This window comes from Phyllobates terribilis, unplaced genomic scaffold, assembly GCF_046119375.1.
Source record: "Phyllobates terribilis strain yellow unplaced genomic scaffold, ASM4611937v1 Scaffold_4__5_contigs__length_816908805, whole genome shotgun sequence".
Taxonomy (NCBI): Eukaryota; Metazoa; Chordata; class Amphibia; order Anura; family Dendrobatidae; genus Phyllobates; species Phyllobates terribilis.
This window is the reverse complement of record NW_027362764.1, coordinates 354,316,127-354,342,185: the sequence shown is the minus strand read 5'-3', so window position 1 is coordinate 354,342,185 and position 26,059 is coordinate 354,316,127. Positions and strand designations below refer to the sequence as shown.

Below are 26,059 nucleotides of genomic sequence, written 5' to 3'. Positions count from 1 at the left end.
AGTATGTGCACAGCACATGCGGATTATCATTGGGGAACATGGCAGACCTTCTATCATGCGTTTTTTAAGCGTTTCTGCAGAGTTTTTGCCGCTGCGGAAACGCTTAAAAAACGCATCGTGGGCACACAGCCTTAGCTAGTTGCTAGTGGTCATAACAATGGATACCTAAGGTCCTGCAAAGCCTGCACATAAGGAAAGACACAGTGAATGAGAAAAACTATACTACATATCTAATTGGAGGTATTTGCTAAATTTTTATTATTATTATTATTATACCTGCTACATATTGGGATAGGATCTTTGAGATGGGAATACACTTTAACCAATTAGGAATTACAGAGGTGATTGAAAGTTTGTGAACCTGTCAGAATTTTCCCAATTTCTGCATAAATGTGACCTAAAACTACATCAGATTTTCACACAAGTCCTAAGAGTAAATATAGAGTATCAACAATTTTAGACTTTCACATTTTTTAACTTTCAAATGAGGAAAATGATCTTAATATGAAGTCTGTGAGTAGCAAAAGTATGTGAACTTTTAGGATTAGCAGACAACTTGGTGAAATTGGAGTCTCATGATTTCAGTCAATAGGATGATAATCAGGTGGAGTTAGTTTTTGTTTTGCTTTATTTAACCCCTTTATGACGTGGTACATAATAGTACGCACCACGTCATAGCCCCCTGTCCAGCGCGGGCTCCGGCGCTGAGCCCACACTAAACCTGGCACATGACAGCTGATCTGAGCAGCTGACATGTGTCCGCAACAGCTGCGGGTGGAATCGCTATCCACCCGCGGCTGTTAACTAGTTAAATGCCACTGTCAATCTCTGACAGTGGCATTTAACTCGCACAAACCGAATGCGCGCAACCTATAGTCTCCTATGGAGACTATTTAAGCAAGCAAAAAGTGTAAAAAAATGTTTTTAAAAATATTAAAAATAAAAAAATATAAAAAGTTTAAATCACCCCCCTTTTGCCCCATTCAAAATAAAACAATAAAAATAAAACCCCACATACACATATTTGGTATCGTCGCGTTCAGAATCGCCCAATCTATCAATATAAAAAAATAATCCGATCGATAAACGGTGTAACAAGAAAAAAATTCTAAATTCCAGAATTACGTTTTTTTGGTCGCCACAACATTGCAATAAAATGCAATAATGGGTGCTAAAAACATCGGATCTACCCCAAAATGGTATCACTAAAAACGTCAGCTCGGTGTGCAAAAAATAAGCCCTGACCCAGACACAAATCCCAAAAAATGGAGATGCTACGGGTCTCGGAAAATGGCGACTTTTTTTTAGCAAACTTTGGATTTTTTTTCACCAGTTAAATAAAAAAGACATTTTTGGTGTCTACAAACTCGTAATGACCTGGAGGATAATAACGGCGGATCAGATTTAGCATTCTGTGAACGTGGTAAAAAAAAAAAACAACAACTGTGGAATTGCATTTTTTTTTGCAATTTCCCCACACTTGGAACTTGGATCAGCTGATGAGCCCCGGTGAGCTAGAGACAATGGGAACATTCTTGTGAATGTTCCCACGCTAAGCATCAGCTGATCGGTCATGAGACCATCAGCTGATCGGTGACATCATCGCAGGTCGCGGAAGTACACTGCGGGGCGCGAGCCCGCCCCCTGCAGTGTACCGCGAGCCGCCGAAGAGGAAGCATCGCCGAGGAGGACACCGGGGGCCGCCAGACAGGTGAGTATAAAGGTTTTACTTTTAAATTTTCACTTTTTTAATCTTTTTTTTTACTGGCGCTGGCATGCACGCTGATAGGAGCAGGCTGCTGCTTCTCCCATCCACGCTGCTCTCACTGTTATCAGCCAGAGCAGTGGTCGGATGAGAGGAGTAGCAGTCTCTTCTCCCAACCCGGCTACCAGCCACGGCGCGATTCCGGCGCGATTTAGCACCTATTGTTTTACATTGAAATGCAGCAAATCCGCATGTATAGATATTATACATGTGGGTTTGCTGCGATTCAATGCAAATTAACAGTGAAATCACGCCTGAATTGGTTGTGCTGTGGTTTGTGTTGAAATGATAATCCGCAGTGGAAATTTCTGCATCATGTGCACAGCACATGCGGATTATCATTGCTCTACATGGCAGACCTATTACCAAGCGGTTTTAATGCGTTTCCGCGGCGGAAACACCGCCGCAGAAACGCATTAATACTGCATCGTGTGAACTCAGCCTAAATGAGAAGTGTTGTTTAGATAAACAAAAACACTGCAATACTGCTTAAAAACCACATATCACAATGAAAAATGGTGGTGATAGTATCATGGTTTAGGCTAGTTTTGCATGATTTTGGGTCATAACTGCTTTAAATTATTCATTTGAGGGAATATTCTTTAAAAAGTCTGTCCAACACTTTGATATTGACATGAGTTGTCAATTCCTTGTGGAAATATACAACTGTAGTCTTATGGGTTTGTGGATGCAAGTGTGCAGAGTAGATTCTGTGTCCATTAGTGGTGTATGTGCACATGGACTCTTTTAGATTTTAGATACCGGCGTATTGCGGGGTTTTACAAGGAGAAGACGCTTTTGGAAAACACAGGAGGTGTCTTTGTTGGCGTCCCTTCTGTGGTTTTGCGGAGGCTCTACCGTTTCTTTTTTTGTAATTTGAACTTTAAACAACACGTGGTTTTCAAGCAGAAACCACCCAAAGAATGAACATGCTGCTTCTTTAACAGCTTACAGGCTTTCGAGGCCTGAAGCGGTTAAAAGAAGTAACAAAAAAAGACAGTGCATATTCACAGCAAGTCGTTTTTACATTGCTGTGTATTATATTCATTCTTTGCAGCGTTTTTTTTTTTTAGAGCTTCTTTAGGTGGGTTCCAGGCAGACTACGGTAATAGTTGCTTCATCTCCCAAGTAGAACAGTTAATTCTGCCACAATATTTGAGATCTGAATGATTCTGGTAGGGGGAGGGGCATCATTCTATGAGCCCATCTGCCTTCCTGTGATGTGATCGTGGATCGCCAAAGGGTTGCTATGACAGCCGGGGGTCTGTTGAAGACATCCGTGCCTGTCATTACAGAGCTCCCTAGAAACCCAGCCTGTGGCCTGACTTCAAAGCAGACCATGATTTTTACTATGTGCAGCAAAACTGTGGTATTGCTGTATATACTGCAAGCGATCAGACGATCGCAGGTTCAAATAGCAAGTACAGTGAAAAGTAAAAAAAAGTTTAAAAAAATATGAAAATATAAAAAAACAAAGTTCAAATCAGCCCCCTTTTCCTCCTTTAAGGGGTTGTCCACTTCTAGGACAACCCCTTCTTGATCTAAATGTTTGTCCCCAATAAAATAATAAAAGCTTATACTCACCTCCCGTGCCAGCTCCGTTACAGCGGTATAGGCACTCGCGGTTGCGGGGCTCTGGTGCGGTGGAATGACACATGGTGCCCAGTGCCCAATCAGGGCTCGTGTCACTCTCCCCTCTTTCATTCGAATTGAACATGAAGAGGAAGTCCGGGCTGCAGCTGATCTCTGACTTTCTCTTCATGTTCAATTCATACGAAGGCGGGAACAGAGAAGCCAGCGCTGACATGTCATAACAACTGCACGAGAGCCCCGGGAACGCAATTGCCGACACTGCTGGAACGGCGCCGTCATGGGAGGAGAGTATACGCTGTTTTATTTTATCGAAGTCAAACATTTAGATCAAGAAGGGGTTGTCCTAGTATTGGACAACCCCTTTAAAGATAATAAAAATGTTTAAATAAATACACGTGTGGTATCACCATGCTCAGAAAAGTCCAATCTATCAAAATATAAAGCTAAGTAACCCGACTAGTAAACACCGTAAATGGAAAAATTTAGTTTTTGATCACTGCAATACCACAAAAAATGCTGTAACAAGCAATCAAAATGCCATATCTAGCCCAAAACACTATAAATATAAACATTGTCTCACCTCCCAAAGACTAAGGAGCCACACAGCTCTATCGACTGAAAAATAACAACGTTATGGGTCCCGGAAAATGTCTCAGCACTAAGATAATAAAAAAAACTAGACATTTTTGGAATCACCGTAATCGTACTGATGAGCAGAATCATCAGAATCATTTTTACCACACAATGTATGCTGTAAAAACAATTTTAAAAAAAGTCAGGATTGCGCTTTTTTTCACAATTTCATTGCATTTGGAATTTTTTTTCTGTTTTCCAGTACATTATCTGGTAAAATTAATGGAGTCATTCAAAAGTACAACTCATCTCATATAAAATATCCCTCCTATGTCTATGTAGACAGAAAAATAAACAAGCTATGGCTCTGGGAAGAAGGGGAGGAAAAAATGAAAAAACAAAAACGGATATTGGCTTTGTAGAGTAGGGGCTAAAGGGGTTGTCTCAACTTAAGATGCTACTTTAGAAGCAGAGGGAGTTGTGTTCCTGACGTTTGACAGTTTAAACCAGTTGTATAGTTGTGCTGTTGGTCTGAACTGTGCTTTCTCTCCAGCTGCTAATAGAGGCAGCTTTGCCTCTGCAGCATGGGAAAAGTACAGGGGACTGATGATGGTTGAATTCAGCGAGCTTTAGAGTATCGAAAGATTGTGTTGGATCATGTGTCGGGGCCTGGTGCCATTCCAGCAGAAGACCACTACGGGTAAATTTCCATCTTTATTACTTTTGACTTTTAGCTCACTTAAAGATTGATTAATGTGACCTTTACTGGGATATGCTAGTTATATACATCTAACGAAAGTCAATGGCGATCCAGGCTTTTTATTATTTTCCATTTCATTTTCTGCTATCTACATACTTTTGATGTGCTATTGTGATTCCTCTATACCTTTACAATAACTGGTACTTTACCTGGTCAGCATATGCTTGGATGTAATTCACAACAAATCTATGTTTGAACAAATCAAGCCAGGCATGTCACTCAAAGTAAGGATCACCAAGCCTACTTTGTACACAGCATACCAAGAGAGCAATCATTGGAGAAGGACACCATGATTGGAAGACTAGAAGGAACAAGGCGAAGAGGAAGACCAGCAACCTGATGGCTTGATACAATCAAGATAACAGCAAAAAAGACCCTAGTGGACCTATCTAGGCTTGCACAAGATCGATCTTCCTACAGAGCGTTCATCCATCAAGTTGCCATTGGTCAAGATCTAGCCGAAGGCCGTTAAAAAATAATAATTCACTTTATCCCCTGCAGTTATGTTTGCCACCTTCCTTTGTGAGTTTCTTCTGTTTTTAACCTTTTTTACATATCAATTGATAAAAGACATCAACGAAGCTATTTTTTGTATTTACTACTTTATATCATTTTGTATAGGTTTTATTTTGTATTTCGATGTTACAGTCAACATTGATTATATATGCATACCTTTGCTACTATAATATTTGGGTATAATATATATCTGTAATTACTCCTTTGGAGCAAATCTTCTTTGGCTGCAATTTTGTTAGCAGAAGTACAGGGCGAATGAAGCTGGTTGGATCCAGCCATCTATAGATTGTCGCAAGCTAAGCGTAAAAATTAGAGCCTGCTCTCGCCACACACGCCTTGCCAAGGTAACCGGCCAGGCTGGGAGTGGGGGATAGCAGGTAACCTGGACAACTAGCTGTACGCCATAAAATTAATAATCCTTCCGTCCTTCAGAACAGAGTTTTTTGTAATAAGGGTTAAAGAAGCACTTCCATCAAAGTTTTTATCCAATTAATATATTGAAATCATCATATTATATAGTACTGTGCACTTACAATTGCTCACTTTGCCCTTCTAGCCAGTTAATACTTCTCTTTTCCATTAGATCTATGAGATCATGTAATTAAAAGCAAACTAGATTAATTCTTCTAAGCTTTATGTAGAAGCAGGGAATCTATTTTCCCTGCATGAGTCATAAGTCACTGAAAAAGTCCCTGGCAGGGGGAAGAAGGAGGCAGCAGCTGGGTCAGGAGTTGAAGAGGGGAATGGTTAATGCACGGAAAAGAGACTTCATGTTTCTAAATAGAGCAGAGAAAAGCGAAGGATTAACTGTGTAGAAAGGCAAACTGATCAATTTTAAGTACACAGTGCTATATGATATGATGATGGCAATATATTAAAATAATGAAAACTTTGATGGGAGTTCTCCTTTAAAGCGTACCTGTCAGCAGGATTGTGCTCAGTAAACTACATACACTGTCAGGTGGGCGACATTACACTGAATAAAATGATACCTTGTTTGATGAAATCCGTCCTGTGGTTCTTGTGTAATCTTTACTTTCAGTTTGGAGATAATTATATGCTCGTGCTTCGGGGCAGCCTGTAGGGTGGGCTCTATCTGGTGCTCTGCTTATGTATTCATCTGTATGCTCTTATGACAGCTCACTGTGCCTTCACTGACCTGCCTCCTATTTTACCTAGCCCCGCACTACAAGATGCATTATGTAAAATAGGAGGCAGGTTAATGAAGGCACAGTGAGCTGACATAAGAGCATAGAGATGAATATATAAGCAAAGCACCAGATAGAGCTCCCCCCACAGGCCGCAAAGAAGCACGAGCATATCACCATCTACAAACTGAAAGTAAAGATTACATAAGAACCACTGGATGGATTTGATCAACCAATGTATCATTTTACTCAGTGTATTGTTGCCCACCTGACAGTGTATATAGTTTACGGAGTACAATCCTGCTGACAGGTGCGCTTTAAATTGCAACATTCCATGTTTTTACAAGAACTTTGCAATTTTGACCATTTATGTTATTTGAGACAACTCCCTTAAGGTTTTAGCTGCCTCCATACATTTAGGTGTAAGTGTGGAACCCCAGGGGTCTGGTTACCACAGTAATAGCAATATTACGTCTGTGAGCAGGTGGGAGGTCTCCTGGTCAGGAATCCTAAGCATGCCACACCTCCTGCCCAGTCCTGGGAGGGGAAGAACTTCCCCTATATAAAAACTGGGGCTGAGGTGGGGTTAGAAAAGAACACAGACAGAGACAGAGACACAGTCTGGTCTGGTGTGGAGCAGTTGCAGGGAAAGTGACAACAGGAGCCCTGTAGGAGCAGGAGTGAGTGCCAGAGGCTGGAAGCTAGATAGCTCGCCTTGGCTGAAGAGATCTCACCGGACACGGAGTCCGAGGCTGTGGGGACTGTTCCATACCCAGCAGCAGAAACCGACCGGCAGGGGATTTCAGGTCCTCTGGCCAAGAAACCCGAAGGCACGGTCACACGCAAGGGACCAGCACCGCCGTCATGGAGCGGAGGCTACCAGAAGGCCCCGAGTCACCGGCCATACGGGTGAGCACCACACGGTACACTCAGGGACGTGGGCTACTTTTACCCGCTTCTAGCACGGTAGCCAAGAAGAGTACAATTAGTTGGGGAGGCCTACAACTCCGCCTGGCCGGGGGAGATCCTATCTGCTCACGGACTGACCAGGCCCCGATCGCTAGCCAGTACTCCCGGGAGGGTCTATCTTTGCCACCAGTAAAGACCCTGAACTACACCGCACCGTCTGAGTGGTTCCTGGTGCCTGCGTGCAGTTCTGCTATCCCCATCATCCACGTCTGCTGCCCTGAGGCCATACCCCTCCCGTTGGGGGTTATACTACCCACGCTGCACAACTGTACCACCGGCCTCAGCGGTCTGCCCTGCAGCGGCGGCTTCATAACCGCATTCAACGGGTGGCGTAGTCGAACACTATAACATCTTCTGCTAAATTCCGCCACTTAGTTTGACACCCTGGGCACGGACCGGGTCACGGCCACGAGGACTACTAACCCCGACAGATCCGGCTCCGGGTATTCCCCGCGTGCGCAACGCTACACAACACAGGCCCAGGGGGCGCGTCATAAGCAACTCCATTTTTGAAGTCATGAATTTGTACGCATCTATATAAACAATGCTTCCACTTCTCTATCTAGCACTTTCCAAAGGATCAGTTCCAGCTAAATGTCTCTATTTAATGCCTTTAGTCATATAGAATCCTTTTAAATAAGTTTTCTGAGCTAAACATGCCTTTATTCTAATCTACTTCATTAAATACATATAACATGTCTGAATTTGACCAACTGGACAGTACACACAAAACACTATGTTTTATATGTACACTTCCACCCCAAATAAACACATACATAATAATAAATGTTATCTTACCTTAAAGAAGCCTTTACATCCCTCACAAGTTCTAACACCATAGTGTTGACATGCAGCATTATCTCCACATACAGCACAGGTTCCCTCCCCAGATGAAGACCTTCTACTAGATGGTGGTAGAATACTTGCCTCGCTGATCATGCTAATTGCTTGACCACTTGACAGTGGGGAAAATACAAGATTTGATACTTTTGTTATCGGTAGGTTGAATGGACTTGATTCCCCTGGTATTTGTGTTGGATCTCCTTGGGTACCTACTGAAATGCTATGAGAAGATTCGTAGCATACAGGGAGATTAGACAATGATGAATCTGGAGGAGAATTCTTAAAATGAAAAATTGGAAATCGTGGAGAAACAGTTTTATGGGAAGTATCCATCAAGTGACCGGGAGTCATACATGAATGTGTACCTGACAAACGGTGATGTTCTTCCCATTGTGGTGTTTGGTGAGCTGAAAATCCAGGTGCAGATGAAATTGACGGAGCTGGTGATTTAAAATACATTGAAGTACTTGGCATGGCTTCTTGCGTTTGCAGAGGGATTGAACTTTGGTAGGTGACCAAATGAGCATTTTCCATTTTTATCAGTGCTCTCTGCCCAGATGTTTGCATTTGATACAAGCAGGAAGGTTTAAGTTCAGAGTTTCCTGAATATCCCTCAATGAAAGTGCTAAAACTTGGCAAGGGTGTTGTTGCTGAAGCTGTAACCTCTGTGCTGTTTAATTCTAAGTTACATTTTGCAGTTGAAGTGTTGGTCATGTCTACACTGAATTCAGAAGCATTACCATAACTCTGGGTAACATATGTAGAACCAGGTGGAGTGAGATTGTACTGGACACTGGGCATATCTGTAGAAAAATGTAAATATGAGAAATTACATTTGTAAGATATGCACATTTTTTTGGGCATCAAACTAACACCAAATGCATAATCTTACTTTCTTTATATCACATTGTCAACATGGAATTTTATTTTTGTATAATCTGTTCTCATTCTGTTATTTTCTGTTTTAGTAAATTTTTAACAAACGGAGTCTTTACACATCCCTTTAAGAAAGGGAATGGTACCCAGTTGTCAATACAAAATGGATAGAACAATGTAGTGGCCTAAGGAAAGATCCTTTATCCTTTTTTATCATCTTTCTCGACAGCACATCACACGTGTGACCAGGAGATAGGCTACTGTTAACATTATACTAAAACCTACAAAAACAAAGAGCAAAAAAGTTATAAGGGTTAAAAGTTGACCAGCGACTTCTAATTTTTCCAACAAAATTTACAAAACAGCATCACATTTGAAGTGACTTTGTGGCGTTTATGTGACATGAAATACCCAAAAGTGACACCATACATAAATTGCACCCCTCAGGGTGCTCAAAACCACATTCAAGAAGTTTATTAATCATTCACAGGAATTAATGGAATGTGGAAGGAAAACATTTTTTTTTTTACAAAAGTGTTACTTTAGATCCAATTTTTTTTACTTTCACAAGGGTAAGAGAAGAAAATGGACCCCAAAATTTGTTGTGCATTTACACCTTGGTATGCCAATACCCATATGTGAGGGAAAACCACTGTTTGGCGAGCCCCTGATGTGCCTAAACAGATGAAACCCCCCACAAGTGACCCCATTTTGAAAAATAGACCACTCAAGGAACTTATCTAGATGTGGGGTGAGCACCTTGAATTCCCAGGTGTTTCACAGAAGTTTATAACGTAGAGCCGTGAAAATAAAAATTACAATTTTTTCCACAAAAATTATATTTTCGCACAATTTTTTTTATTTTCACAAGGGTAACAGAAAATGGACCCCAAAATCTGTGCATATTTCTCCTGAGTACGCCAAAACCCCATATGTGGAGGAAAACTACTGTTTGGGCACACGGCAGGGCTCGGAAGAGTGACACTTTGGAATGCAGACTTTGATGGAATGGTCTGCAGGTGTCATGTTGCATTTGGAGAGCCCGTGATGTGTCGAATCAGTGGAAACTCCCCACAAGTAACCCTATATTGGAATTGATCTAGTGTGCCCTGGTATGTGAATTTTATAATGTGGTGGCATATGTAAATTGTGTGAGTACACCAGGTTTGCATACGTTAGTTGTGTTGTGTTCGTCAGGTTAGCATACGTTAGTTGTGTAGTGTATGTCAGATTGGCATATGTGAGTTATGTAAGTCATAAATAAATTTAGTGGGCCATGGATGTGTGGTACAGTCTGACACATTCTTTTATACACAGGCCAGGTTTGTTGGGGCAGGTGTCGCATTGATAAGTCTGTATCCCACTTCTGTAACACACTCAAGCACCTCTTTTGCAACCTTCCTTTCTTTGGTTTTTGAGGCTCCTCACTGGGGAAATGTTGGCCTGGCATGATATAAGCACCTTCAGTTCCAGAAGTACTGGTGTCCACACCTTCCTGATCTTCAAAGACTAGGGCCTTGTGTAACATACCTGGCGGCGTCCTTGCATGGTGGTCCATCTCCCACTGTGCAAGAGCGCGCACTTGATCTCCAGTCCAGAATGTCTCTCTGGCTTCCCTCCATGCTGTCTGTTTGTGTCTGTTTCTGCTGCTTAAGGGCGGCGCCCGATCACTTCCTGCTTTTTGTACCTGCTGTGGGTCACACCCCTTGTGCGTCCTCAGCCTATTGCTGTCTGTCACCTGGTATATAGCTCAGCTGCTCCCATCTATTCCTGCCTGAGCATAGTGTTTCATTCAGTGTGTGCTTGCACTCTGAAGGTGCCAGGTCCCGTTCTGTGTTCTCTTGTCTGCCTATCCTGGAGGCTGTATTTCCAGGCCTGTCTGAACACGCTCCTAGCCTGTTCCTCCTGCCTTCTAGGGGCCGATTACCTAGACCCGTTCCTGTATCTTGTCTGACCTGTCTGAACACGCTCCTAGCCTGTTCCTCCCGCCTTCTAGGGGCTGATTACCTAGACCCGCTCCTGTATCTTGTCTGTCCTGTCTGAACACGCTCCTTGCCTGTTCGTCCTGCCTCTCTGGGGGCCTTATTCCCAGACCCGCTCCTGTATTCCGCTGCAGTGTCGGTCTCCTCCGTACACTCAGTTCCAGTCTGAACTCTCTCCTATCCTTTACCTGTTTTGCCTCTATGTCCGTTCCCTTCCTTTTTCTGCAGAGTCTGAACTCGTACCTAACTCCTGCTTGTTGTCTCTGTACTCCCGTTTGTGAGTTTGTGGTCCACTCGCTACTTCTCTGCTAGTACCCTGTGGGTGTCTGGCTCTGCCTTTCCCTTCCTGTCTGTTCCGTGTGAACAGAGCCCTGTCCCCCCTACTCAGCCTAGCCTGCTCTGACTCCTTTGCTCACCGCTCCGGCGGTTCTAGCCTGCTCTGACTCCTTTGCTCACCGCTCCGGCGCTTCTAGCCTGCTCTGACTCCTTTGCTCACCGCTCCGGCGGTTCTAGCCTGCTCTGACTCCTTTGCTTACCGCTCCGGCGGTTCTAGCCTGCTCTGACTCCTTGCTCACTGCTCCGCAGCCTTGCTCCGCTCTGACCCTTTTGCTCACTGCTCCGGCAGCCTTGCTCCACTCTGACCCTTTTGCTCACTGCTCCGGCAGTCCTGTCCTGCCCTGCTTCTGCCCGCTGCTCCGGCAGTCCTGTCCTGCCCTGCTTCTGCCCGCTGCTCCGGCAGTCCTGTCCTGCCCTGCTTCTGCCCGCTGCTCCGGCAGTCCTGTCCTGCCCTGCTTCTGCCCGCTGCTCCGGCAGTCCTGTCCTGCCCTGCTTCTGCCCGCTGCTCCGGCAGTCCTGTCCTGCCCTGCTTCTGCCCGCTGCTCCGGCAGTCCTGTCCTGCCCTGCTTGTGCTCGCTGCTCCTGCAGCCCCGTCCTGCTCTGTTCTTGCCCACCGCTTCGGGCGTTCCCTCTCTGCTGTGGTTGTCTACCGCATCTGCGGTTCTGTGACCCAGTCTGTACTGGGTCTTAACCTTTCTGTGCTCCAGCCCGTCCTTTCGGCCAGTACCTCCCTGCCTGCATACTCGCCTGTATCCACCCATCTGCATACCTGCCGTGTTTGCTTACATCCACCAGTCTGTGCCAGCCTAACCTGCCTGTTCCTGAGTCCCAGTGTGTACTGGGTCCTATCCCGCCTGTGTTCCTACCTGCTAGTGCCTCCCTGTCTGCACTCTAGCTGTGCTTGCCTGTACCCCTCTGCCTGTATTGTTCCTGAGTCCCAGTGTGTACTGGGTCCTATCCCGCCTGTGTTCCTACCTGCTAGTGCCTCCCTGTCTGCACTCTAGCTGCGCATGCCTTTACCCGCCTGCCTGCATACCAGTCGTGCCTGCCTATACCCTCCAGTCTGTGCGCCAGCCTAACCAGCCTGTTCCAGTAATCCCTGTGTGGGTCAACCCCCGTGTCCGGAGTTTGACCTGGAGTAGCACCTGGTCCCTCTGCCCGGTTTCTCCCTGGTGCACTGGCGTCGTATGCCGTCGTGCCACCTTGGTCGGATCGGCCAGATACTTAGTCACGCCCCTCCAGGCACTCTCCGGTTCATGGTCCAGTGGAACCACAACACCCGCACACGCCAGTCAGTCCGGGCGTGTGCATAACAGCATGCTCAGGCCATGGTTCCCGTTGAGCCCCACGGCCTTCGCTCTCTGAGAAGTTTTCCAGCGAATACATGCATTAAAAATAAATAAATAAAATTTATTTATTTTTTTTCTCAGCTGAGTTCCAGGCGAATTACGCACCCGTCCAGATGGATCTATCTGCTCTCGTTCCTGCGGATCCGCCACGTTACTATGGGGATCCAAGACAAAGTCGTGCATTTGTGGAGCAATGCATGCTACACTTCAAGTTCTACCCTCTATGTTTTCCCACCGATCGGGTTAAGGTGGCATTCATTATGTCTTACCTGGCGGGTGATGCCTTGGAATGGATCAACCCCCTATATGAAACACAGGATCCGATCCTCCTGGACCTAATGGCCTTCCTGGTGGCCTTTCTAATGGTCTTCGATGATCCTAACCCGGAGGCTCCTGCTGAAGCTTCACCTCCCAATATCCCGGAGCAGCCCCGATGGGTAATGTGTGTGGGTAGCGCAATAGTCCTCCAGCCCAATGAGACTACTGTCCACCCAGAATCTTCACAGGGTGACTACGCTTTCCGGAATACATCTCCCAACCTCAAGAGGCAGTCCAGACGTGCTAGACGTAGAGGCAAGCCGTCACGCCAGGGTCTGTCCTCCCTGAGACCTCCTGACCCCAACCTTGAAGTCCCTACTGAAGCTTCATCTCCCTGTATCCCGGAGAAGCCCCAACGGGTAATGTGCGTGGGTAGTGCTCCGGTTCTCCTGCCCGAAGAGACTTCTGCCCATCCAGACTCCACACAGGAGAACTTCCTGCACCCGGCATCAGATGCTTCACCCACTTTAACCGGTGTGCATGTCCAAGGATGCTCCAAAGCTGTGGTTACCTCTGAGTCTGTGCACCTCTACTACCTGGCGGAGGACCCCCTGTTGCCTCCTGAATCCTCCGGGATACCACTCGATGACAAATGGAGAGAGACTTCTCTACACTCGGTACTCGATACTTTGTCCGCTTCGTCCTGTGAGCCTGACAATCGGTACCCCAAAGTGGTAGTTACCCCCGAGTCTCTACACCCCTCCGACCAGGCGGAGGACCTCCAGTTGTCTCCAGAACCCTTCGGGGTGCTACCTGGTAGCGAAAGGACAGAGACTCTCCTATACTCTGTACCTGATACCTCGCTCGCTTCGTCCAGTGAGTCCAACCTAGTGTACTCCGAAGCAGAGGTTACTCCCGAGTCTCTACACCCCTCCGACCAGGCGGAGGACCTCCAGTTGTCTCCAGAACCCTTCGGGGTGCTACCTGGTAGCGAAAGGACAGAGACTCTCCTTTACTCTGTACCTGATACCTCGCTCGCTTCGTCCAGTGAGTCCAACCTAGTGTACTCTGAAGCAGAGGTTACCCGTGAGTCTCTACACCCTTCTGACCAGGGGGAGGACCGCCAGTTGTCTCCAGAACCCTTCGGGGTGCCACCTGGTGGTGAATGGACAGAGACTTTCCTATACTCGGTACCCGATACCTCGCCTGCTTCGTCCAGTGAGTCCGACCTAGGGTACTCTGAAGCAGATGTTTTCTCTGAGCCTCTGCACTCTTCTGACCCGGCGGAGGACCTCCAGTTGTTTCCTGAATCCTCCGGGGTACCACCAGATAACAAAGAGACAGTGACTTTTCCTCATTATGTACCTGATAACCCGTCTATTTCTTCCTGTGAGCTTGACAAGATGTACCTCGAAGCAGAGATTACCCCCAAGTCTCTGTCCCCCTCCAACCCGGTGAAGGACTTCCAGTTGTCTCCTGTACCCTCTGGGGTGCCACCTGAAAATATGTGGAGAGAGACTTCCTTGTGTGCTGTTCCTGGTACTCCACCCGTTTCGTCTGTTGCTGAGGATGGCTGGATAGGAGGTAGCATCCTAGCTAACCAAATGAGATCAGTTTTTCCTGTGGACAGTGGAAGTGATCTCCTTGAAGTGAACGACTGGTCCTCGAATTCCCTGCGGAAGATTCTGGCAGGCCTGAAGAAGAGGGGGCGTAAGGGGGGGGGTACTGTAACATACCTGGCGGCGTCCTTGCATGGTGGTCCATCTCCCACTGTGCAAGAGCGCGCACTTGATCTCCAGTCCAGAATGTCTCTCTGGCTTCCCTCCATGCTGTCTGTTTGTGTCTGTTTCTGCTGCTTAAGGGCGGCGCCCGATCACTTCCTGCTTTTTGTACCTGCTGTGGGTCACACCCCTTGTGCGTCCTCAGCCTATTGCTGTCTGTCACCTGGTATATAGCTCAGCTGCTCCCATCTATTCCTGCCTGAGCATAGTGTTTCATTCAGTGTGTGCTTGCACTCTGAAGGTGCCAGGTCCCGTTCTGTGTTCTCTTGTCTGCCTATCCTGGAGGCTGTATTTCCAGGCCTGTCTGAACACGCTCCTAGCCTGTTCCTCCTGCCTTCTAGGGGCCGATTACCTAGACCCGTTCCTGTATCTTGTCTGACCTGTCTGAACACGCTCCTAGCCTGTTCCTCCCGCCTTCTAGGGGCTGATTACCTAGACCCGCTCCTGTATCTTGTCTGTCCTGTCTGAACACGCTCCTTGCCTGTTCGTCCTGCCTCTCTGGGGGCCTTATTCCCAGACCCGCTCCTGTATTCCGCTGCAGTGTCGGTCTCCTCCGTACACTCAGTTCCAGTCTGAACTCTCTCCTATCCTTTACCTGTTTTGCCTCTATGTCCGTTCCCTTCCTTTTTCTGCAGAGTCTGAACTCGTACCTAACTCCTGCTTGTTGTCTCTGTACTCCCGTTTGTGAGTTTGTGGTCCACTCGCTACTTCTCTGCTAGTACCCTGTGGGTGTCTGGCTCTGCCTTTCCCTTCCTGTCTGTTCCGTGTGAACAGAGCCCTGTCCCCCCTACTCAGCCTAGCCTGCTCTGACTCCTTTGCTCACCGCTCCGGCGGTTCTAGCCTGCTCTGACTCCTTTGCTCACCGCTCCGGCGGTTCTAGCCTGCTCTGACTCCTTTGCTCACCGCTCCGGCGGTTCTAGCCTGCTCTGACTCCTTTGCTTACCGCTCCGGCGGTTCTAGCCTGCTCTGACTCCTTGCTCACTGCTCCGCAGCCTTGCTCCGCTCTGACCCTTTTGCTCACTGCTCCGGCAGCCTTGCTCCGCTCTGACCCTTTTGCTCACTGCTCCGGCAGTCCTGTCCTGCCCTGCTTCTGCCCGCTGCTCCGGCAGTCCTGTCCTGCCCTGCTTCTGCCCGCTGCTCCGGCAGTCCTGTCCTGCCCTGCTTCTGCCCGCTGCTCCGGCAGTCCTGTCCTGCCCTGCTTCTGCCCGCTGCTCCGGCAGTCCTGTCCTGCCCTGCTTCTGCCCGCTGCTCCGGCAGTCCTGTCCTGCCCTGCTTCTGCCCGCTGCTCCGGCAGTCCTGTCCTGCCCTGCTTCTGCCCGCTGCTCCGGCAGTCCTGTCCTGCCCTGCTTCTGCCCGCTGCTCCGGCAGTCCTGTCCTGCCCTGCTTGTGCTCGCTGCTCCTGCAGCCCCATCCTGCTCTGTTCTTGCCCACCGCTTCGGGCGTTCCCTCTCTGCTGTGGTTGTCTACCGCATCTGCGGTTCTGTGACCCAGTCTGTACTGGGTCTTAACCTTTCTGTGCTCCAGCCCGTCCTTTCGGCCAGTACCTCCCTGCCTGCATACTCGCCTGTATCCACCCATCTGCATACCTGCCGTGTTTGCTTACATCCACCAGTCTGTGCCAGCCTAACCTGCCTGTTCCTGAGTCCCAGTGTGTACTGGGTCCTATCCCGCCTGTGTTCCTACCTGCTAGTGCCTCCCTGTCTGCACTCTAGCTGTGCTTGCCTGTACCCCTCTGCCTGTATTGTTCCTGAGTCCCAGTGTGTACTGGGTCCTATCCCGCCTGTGTTCCTACCTGCTAGTGCCTCCCTGTCTGCACTCTAGCTGCGCATGCCTTTACCCGCCTGCCTGCATACCAGTCGTGCGTGCCTGTACCCTCCAGTCTGTGCGCCAGCCTAACCAGCCTGTTCCAGTAATCCCTGTGTGGGTCAACCCCCGTGTCCGGAGTTTGACCTGGAGTAGCACCTGGTCCCTCTGCCCGGTTTCTCCCTGGTGCACTGGCGTCGTATGCCGTCGTGCCACCTTGGTCGGATCGGCCAGATACTTAGTCACGCCCCTCCAGGCACTCTCCGGTTCATGGTCCAGTGGAACCACAACACCCGCACACGCCAGTCAGTCCGGGCGTGTGCATAACACCTTGATTACTACCTCCTGTAGGTGTGTACCGGTCTGACCTGCACATTGTCATAGCATAAAAGCATTGTACATTGCCATCTGTACGTTGTGCACAGCCAACATCTTGTACCGCACCTCGGTTTTTCTCATGGCACAGTACAGCTGGAAAACTTGATCAGAGAGATCAACTTCCTCCATGTTCTTGTTGTACCTCAGGACACAATGAGGTTTGTGGACCTGTGTAGAGGTACCTCGTACAGTGCTAGGGGTGCTGCCATCACCATGTATGGTGGTCCAGATAAGGACATCCCTCTTGTTCTTCACCACCAGCATGTTGTCGCTACATTGGGCTCTGCTCTCACCCTTTCTGAGAAGCTGCACAATTAGCGTCTTTTTTTTTTGCAGACAGTATCGCAGGCTGCGGTAGCTCACGCAGAGAGAGACTTGAAGAGTGGCATGCTGGTATAAAAGTTATCTACATAGAGTGGCAAATCCGAACAAGCCGGAACCCCAAACACGAATTTGAAATGCCGAACAAATTCGCTCAACACTAATCATTTCTACTGTGTGTACAGGGGTCCAGTTAAAGAATGCTGAAGGGCGGTTTTGAGCCAAAAATTGCTGGGCATACAAATTTGTCTGAGCCACCATTAGGTTTACAAAATCCTCAAAGAAAAAGACTTTGAAAAAGTCAATTTCTGTGAGGCTGGTGGTGTCAAATTGGATTCCTGATTGCGCCACAAAATCAGGAATCAGTGGCTCATAATCTTCGGGGGGTGAGGTCAATACCGGGTCAGTAACGGTGGGCACTGGTTCATTTTCTGTCCTGGGCCATCACTTGACGAAGAGGAAGTGGAAGAAAAATAAAGGAAGGTGGCATCCTCTCACGTACTGTCAATGTCGGAGGCAAGGTAAGCGTATGCCTCCTCCACTGAATTTGGGACAAGAGGGATGTTAAATATTAATTACGGATATTAATTTTATTCTTAATTCTGAATTCTAGGGTTTCTAGATGACATGCGCTATTTGTGTATTTTTAGTTCAGTACCATATACAGAATAACAGGTGCTATAAAAGCCCATGTTAGAGACAGGGGGGCGCTTGCCATTCCACAGGACACAGGACAAGGATCTGTGTGTAAACCAGCTGCTGATGTAGGCTCAAGGAGACACGTTCTTTACCCAGACACATGGTGTCATCCTGACACGTGCTGGACACAGACAGACGCAATCTACCATCCAGGATCCCAGGGAAAGATGGGTGAATCTCAATTATTAAGCTAATTATGGACAAATGGACAATCACTCTGTAACTATTTAATTATTTTAAGTAATCATTCTTTTTAATGGACAATCCAAGAATAAATCAATAAATTTTTTTCATAAGAATATTGTGATATTGATACTTCGATCACATCTGATAAGAAGTCCTCGATAGAAAAAATATAAAGAAATAAGTTTTTTTTTTACAAGGGACGACATTTTTTCACGTACGTGGTGTTTGTGTAGGTGTGTGTACCAAATGTTATTCAGGTGTGTGTGTGTTTGGTGTAAACTTTTTTTATTTAGAACAGAAAAGAATATAAAAATTTTGGTAAAATAAAATACAAACTTACTAAACGGACATCAGTAAAAAAAAAATTTACTGAGCATCCGCAATTATCCGACACTAACCCTAATTCAATTAAGTAAAAAATACTGTAGTAGATGACGATTACTACAGTATATTTTTACTGTCCCTAATCTAATCCCATCAACTAATCCACATTTTTTTACTCAATTCTCAGGAATGTTTGTTGCCAACCAGCGCTCGACGGCTGTAGGACGCATCCACGGATGTGGTGCAAAAAGGGGATAAGAAAAAAAATAGACAGGAAAAAAAAAGTCCTTGCCAAAATCGAGCGTGGGTGCTAATCAGTGCTGTAAGTCTGATCAGCTACTTGGCGGCTAAAGGATGCACACACAGAGTGGTGCAAAGATGGGTGGGGGCATAGACAGGGGGAAAAAAAGTGGAAAACAGCGAGCACGAGTAATCAATGCTCAACGGCTGCAGAATACACGAATGGAGGTGGTGCAAGGGGGAGTGGAAAAAAATTGACAGAGACAAAAAAAAGTCCTGGAAAACAGCGAGTATGGACGTTGATCAGTGATTTGCGTCACTGATCAGCGCACGGAAGCTGCAGGATGCACAAAAAAGAAAATAACTGCCAAAAATCGAGCGATCAAGTACTGAACAGCGCTTGGCGGCAGAAGGGGTTGGTGTGGATGGGGAGGGGAAAAAAGGGGTGAGAGGGGGATTAATACAATTTAAGAATGGATCAAGGAGGATCAATAACTTTCAGAGGCAGGAACATGAGCAGTGATGGCACAGGCTTGAAAAAGTCTGTGGCACCACGAGGACCAGCACAACAGATGTCTCAGTGACCGCTCTTCTCACGTCTTGAACCGAGAATGAGAAGTGCAGAGCGGTCACTGAGCGTTCACACCGCATCTGTGCACAATGATTGGTGCGATTTGCGTCATCGTCCAATTGCACCAATCAAAGCTCGCCCTGGTGACTCCAGCATTACTAGGCACCAGCCTATGATCGGTAAGTACCCACCAAACTGCATGAATGGATATGTCCAAGGTCGGGAAGGGGATAATTCATGATTCAGTCCTTTGTATCATCACTCCAGTTAATGATCAGGCTAGCTACTTTTCTTGCCTCAGACTCGCTCCTATAGCCAGCAGCTACTGTGTGAAAGCAACCACAGGATCACATCTTAAAGAGGTTGTCCACTTATTTAACATTAATGACCCATCCTTCCGATAGGTCATCAACGTCTGATCAGTTGGGGTCTGACACCCGACACATTACTGATCAGCTGTTCTCTGTGTGGCGGCTGTCATCCGGAAATGCTCAATTGTGGAGCTGCTTGCTGATTTGATAGTGGCCGTGACAAGTTCCTGTTTGATATAGTTAGTCTTAGTTGAGCTAGAGAGAAAGAAAGGACAACCTCAGGCAGTTCTGATCATCACTTAGTGTGTGAAGAGCAGACATACAAGGGAGCACGTTTCAGCAAGCAAATAACAGAGATGGCAGATCTCCTCATAGCAGGCAAGTTGGGCACCTACTGGAAGTGAATTTAAGTCAGTCTCAGTGCTAGCCAGACCTGGAGGTCTTTTTGAATAAATACGGGATCAGCCAGTCTGGAGCATGTTTGTAAGGTGGTAGCTGAGAGCTCCCTTACACCGTTCACAGAGAGCAGTTTGGGTCCAGTGGGCACAGCGCACCACATTGACCCATGTGGCCCTGTATCTGGAAGTTAGAGACCCCCAGCATACCCTGTTATTCTTATGCAACGTGTCATGGGGATGCCGCGACAGAAAGGGGCCAAAATACCGCGGTGGCTGGTTTCATCAACTCCTGCACTGGTTAGAAGTACTTCACCAGCGCAAGAGTTAGTCTGTTCAGTAGAAGCTCCAGAAGCTTTCCTACTTGGATTGACTCAGCTGTTCAGCATTGGCGACTCCCCTCTGCTATATATGCTCTCCTCTGGCACTTGGTAATTGGCAGTGTTAGTTCTTACTGGCTGGTTCTGGAGTTGGAGGTGTTGGTGGTTGGAGTTAGCGTTTGGAGAGTGTTGCTTGGAGTTTTGTCTGTGCGCACATTTGGTTTCTTCTTCCTTTAACTCCTCTGTGTCCCACTCTATTGTTTGGTGAGTGTATTTTGTATGGTTGGTATTTTCATTTATACCTGTCTGTCTTCCCTTGTTTGTCTGGTTAGTGTGTTCCTATACACTTCAGCTTCCCACTACCCTGGGTGGGGGAGGGGACAGATCAGGGTAGATATAGGAGCATAGCAAGGCTTGAGAACCTGGTGTCTCCATCTTCAGGAGTAATCTGGGGGACAGAGACAGACTAGGGTGCCCCTAGTTCTAGGGACCTGTTAGCGCGCAAAGCCCCAACACCAACATGACACAACCTTCTTCACGAGTAATTGGCCGCTGCCTGTAACCACCAAATATGAACCTATGCCATACTGTACAGATGAAAAGCTTAAGGATTGTTCCTGCTACCCTTTGTACATGTGTCCCAAAACTAGTAAACAAGACTTCATTTTTGTAAACATGTCTGTCTTCTTCATTGCGGAGATAAGGGGCCCAAGATCTCACAAATCCTGGCAGAACATAACCTGAAGGTGTTTCCAGCAGAAACCGCAACACATGCACACACAAAGGGACCCCTATGTAAAGTCTATTGGTACTGTGGCAGTCACTGGTGATATATGCAAGGGGAGATATGTTTCACTGCAGCTACTGGCCTCAGTGAACTGAACCTAGAGGTTTATTCAGCACATTAGGTGCCGAAGAGGTTAAACAGCCATGTTGGGACTGGCTCTTTGTGAGTAGGTGTGAGATGGGTGGGACGCCTACTCATCATATCTCCACCTCAAGAGTGTGGGTGGAGAAGGAAAATTCTCCAGCAGTGAATTTTTTTTTTTGCGGTTGATGTGAGTTTGGAGAGGCAAGTCTCCAGACTGTGGAACTTGAGCTCAAGAGGAGCTGAAGTGTGCTGCAACTTGTGCGGGCGAACCCAGCACACATATGGACTGTGTTATCGTTTGTCTTTTGTTTTGCCGTTATGCTAGCAAGACTGAGTTTATTTTGCTGAAACTGCAGTGCTTTATGCCGTTATAATAAACGTGAAGATGCAACCGTTCCTGAGTCTACTTCCGAAAGCAGCCGAGTGAGTTGTCTTGCCACAGTACGTAGAAATAGTTACCGTCCAAATATGTGATATGTAAGTTGCCTGTAGACTTCATCTCAGAACTCATTTGTAGACTAGCAAAATTAAATCTGAAAAACTAAACATTTTTGGAAGTAGAAGGTTTAAATACATAATCATAGAAACAATAGTGACGCAAGAAAAGGTATGAAGCATATCTGATGATTGCTGAAAACTTCCTTATATCCCTTACAGCAGCTTAATCTATGGGGAATTTCTCCACCCTGTAAGCTGATAAGACAGACAGAAATTTTAATTGACATTTGAAGACTATAGAGAGTGCCCTGTCCACCACTTCCGTGTTTTTTTGTTTCTGTTCTATTGAGGTCAATAAGCCAGATGGTGTTCAGATGGACTAACATTTTCTTTACTTTTGCAGCTCTTTACTGATATCTAGACCCACCCTACACTTTTAGAAAGGTTTAGCACAGGATTCTGGATCCTCCCAGATACTTTGGCCTGCATTAGCAGCTCAGTTTGTGCAGTGCTGCAATATTTCTAATGTACAGGGTGGGCCATGTATATGGATACACCTAAATTAAATGGGAATGGTTGGTGATATCAACTTCCTGTTTGTGGCACATTAGTATATGGGAGGGGGAAAACTTTTCCAGATGGGTGGTGACCATGGCGGCCATTTTGAAGTCGGACATTTTGGATCCAACTTTATTTTTTTCAACGGGAAGAGGGTCATGTGACACATCAAACTTATTGAGAATATCATAAGAAAAACAATGGTGTGCTTGGTTTTAAAGTAACTTTATTCTTTCATGAGTTTTTTATAAGTTTATGACCACTTATAAAATGTGTTCAAAGTGCTGCCCATTGTGTTGGATTGCCAATGCAACACTCTTCTCCCACTCTTGACACACTTATAGCAACACCGCAGAAGAAATGCTAGCACAAGCTTCCAGTATCCGTTGTTTCAGATGCTGCACATCTTTAACACATACCACGATTCATGATGCACAGATATCGCAGAGAAATATATATATAGTACAATGCCAAAGATTTCATTTCTTACATTACATGAGCGATATCTATTGTGAATTCTACAATAGCTCAGAAACCGGCGAATCGCTCCATACAGAATACTGGCCCCCATAAAATGCTCCATACAGGATACTGGCCCCCATATAACGCTCCATACAGTATACTGGCCCCCATATAACGCTCCATACAGGATACTGGCCCCCCATATAACGCTCCATACAGGATACTGGCCCCCCATATAACGCTCCATACAGGATACTGGCCCCCCATATAACGCTCCATGCAGGCTGTGCTCCCACATAATGCTCCATGCAGGCTGTTCCCCCCACATAATGCCTTATGCAGGCTGTTCCCCTCACATAATGCCCCACGCAGGCTGTCCCCCCCATATAATGCCCCATGCAGGATGTAACCCCCCCTTATAATGCCCCATGCAGGATGTCACTCCCCCCTTTTTAATGCCCCATGCAGGATGTCATTTCCCCCCTTTTAATGCCCCATGCAGGATGTCACACACACCCTCCCTTATAATGCTTCATGCAGGATGTCACCCCCCCCTTTTAATGCCCCATGCAGGATGTCACACACCCCCTCCCTTACAATGCCCCACGCAGTATGTAACTCCCCCCCTTTTAATGCCCCATGCAGGATGTCACCCCCCCTCCCTTATAATTCTTCATGCAGGATGTCACTCACCCCCTTTTAATGCCCCATGCAGGATGTCACTTACCCCCCTTTTAATGCCCCATGCAGGATGTCACACCCACCCCCCTCCCTTATAATGCCCCATGCAGTATGTCACTCCCCCCCTTTTAATGCCCCATGCAGGATGTCACTTGTTATTTGTTTGTTTCATGATTTATATATACACTTTGCTTAGATTTGTTTTTTTGCTGTGATAGTATAATATCGTTATTTTTAAACTGTATTCTGTTATATGAGCATGTCACTTTTAAATTTACTCCTATTCACTAATTAGTTATTTACCATCTGTGCCTAGGTGGAGCTACCTTTGTATGTTCAGTTATATATACTACTATGTTTCACAGTGAATTTATCCCATGATTAAGGCTAACATTTAGCTGAAACGCGTTGGGACTACCATGCTCTGTGGATTAGTATTCCGTGTTTTGTCCTTGTGACATGGCTGCTTTTATACGTTTCCAATAAAAGCTATATTTTAATGAAGATCCGCTGGATATCTGGTGCTCTCTTTTTCCTTGCTCTATATTCCAAGTGATTGCCTGGAACCAAGGCTATTCCGCTGTCGGATCACCTCCAACACAGAGCCTCTAGCTGTCTACTAACGGGTGAGCTGTGGATGGTTCATCGTGCTCCCCGATTTTGATATTCAATGTTTATATATAATGGCTACTTTACAAGAGGACTCTGCTTTAGAAGCTAAACGTCAATTTAAATTGGCTTCTATTTTCAATACAAATGCCAATACCAACACGGAGATACAAACTAATTCCACAGACAATGATTTTAAAAGTCTCATGAAACAACTAGAGCACAAAATGAAGAGAGAAACCCGATTATGGTGGGACTCCACATTTCTCAAATCATATATATATCCAAAAACATGATTCCTCGGGGATTAAGATTAACAAATATTGCACATATGCTTATCCTGACACCTTTCAAACTGAATGGAATAATATTTTGTCGACCTGTTCTATTAATCTGATGTCACTTATTGTCAAATTTGAGGACCAAGAACTCAATAAAGTCAGAGAGGAAATTAAAGACATTCGTGGCTCTCTGGACTAACATGTTAAATCACCGGATTTCACTTTTTGGAATGAACGAATCAACAAAAATATTGAGAAATTGGAAAATGACATAACAGAACTAAAGAAATCTAAATTTAATAGAGACTCTCGTGACTACATGAACAATGAAATTTATTCGTGGAGGAAATCCATCTTGAAACGAGAGAATAATAACAAGAAAAAACGGCAAAGAACTGTTAGCTTTGGTAATACTGATACATCTATACATTCCTCTCCCTCAGATGATTATATTTCTGACACCTCATCGGATGCAAACAGTGGCCCTTCTTATGAACTGAGATCTAAAACCTTTACAAGGTCAGCCCCAAAAAACGACGACGCAGAGGAGGCAGGAAACATAAAAAGCATGAAGAAACTGCCTTACAAGCAAAGATACAGGATGGGACATTAAATTGTGAAATCTGGAATTTGTCCAGTTATATTTTGACGCAGAATCAAATGTCTATTCTCTCCAAGGGCCTCAGTTTCTCACCTTCTCGAAAATTTTATATTTTTAAAACAATATTAGATGTCAACAAGATTGCACGTAATCTTACGGTCAAAAGTCATTTTCTTTCTGTACCTGCAGAAACTGAACATGAATCTGACACCCCCCCCTTGACTGGAGATTGTCAGGATTCATCTTCATTTCTACCTAACTATTGTGGTCTTAATATCGATTGTGATTCTCTTAATGGGTGTAATAATGTTCTACCTTTCAAAGATTTACAACATTTTTCCATTCTTAGAGATTTGGAGAGTGAGTCTATTCTTCCTGACATGTCTTTGAACTCCACCTTTCCTCTAAAAAATCCTTTCTTTTATCCTGTTCAATCTAGACCCCAGGTGTTAGATTTATTTCAAGACTTAATTGAAAGAGATCTGGCTAAACTGGACCTAACACCTAATATACATAAATCGAATATAACATTTGAGGAACGTGTGGCTCTCCAAGAACTGGAAGGGAACAATGACCTTTTAGTATGCCAAGCAGACAAAGGCGGCAATATAGTTATTATGAATGCTGGTCTCTACAAAAAACTTAATATTGAGATGTTGAACAATCATGAAAGTAACACACAATCCTACATCTCAGGTACAAAGGGAGCTGTTGTCTCTTCTGAATGAAGGTTTACATATGGGTGCCATTACTAAAAAAATATTTGAATATTTATACATAGATCATCCGGTAGTACCCATTTTTCATTCATTACCGAAGGTGCATAAAAATATTTTTCCACCTCCTCTTCGTCCGATCATTGCCGGGATAGGGTCTCTGAGTTAAAAACTTGGAGCATGGGTAGATCACTATCTCCAACCACTTCTCCCCAGTATTCCCGGCTATATAAAAGATACTAACACTGTAGACAATACGTTTGATAGGTACACCTGGCTTCCACCATTTAATTGGTTATCCTGTGATGTTGTGGGCTTGTTCCCTGCTATACCACATAGCACAGCGTTACGCTGTCTCAAATTCTTCTGGCACAAGTATAGCAAATATACTACATGCATCCAAGATTTTCTATTACTGTCTACTGAATTTCTATTAAAAAACAATTTTTTTTCATTTGACAGAGATTTTTATTTTCAAAAACAGGGAGTCAGTATGGGGGGCAAATTTTCCCCCTCCCTGGCAAACATTGTTATGTCAGTGTGGG

General features: G+C 45.7%; 1 protein-coding gene across 1 annotated transcript in view; it reads right to left on the bottom strand.

The window, feature by feature from the left end:
• The window catches only part of NR4A3 (nuclear receptor subfamily 4 group A member 3), a 223,361-nt gene that overhangs the window by 156,082 nt on the left and 41,220 nt on the right, over positions 1–26,059 (bottom strand). Inside the window, exon 3 of the mRNA XM_073678412.1 lies at positions 8,123–8,970. Coding sequence (XP_073534513.1) covers positions 8,123–8,968 — 846 coding nt within the window. The 5' untranslated portion in view covers positions 8,969–8,970. The remainder of the gene's footprint in view (positions 1–8,122; positions 8,971–26,059) is intronic.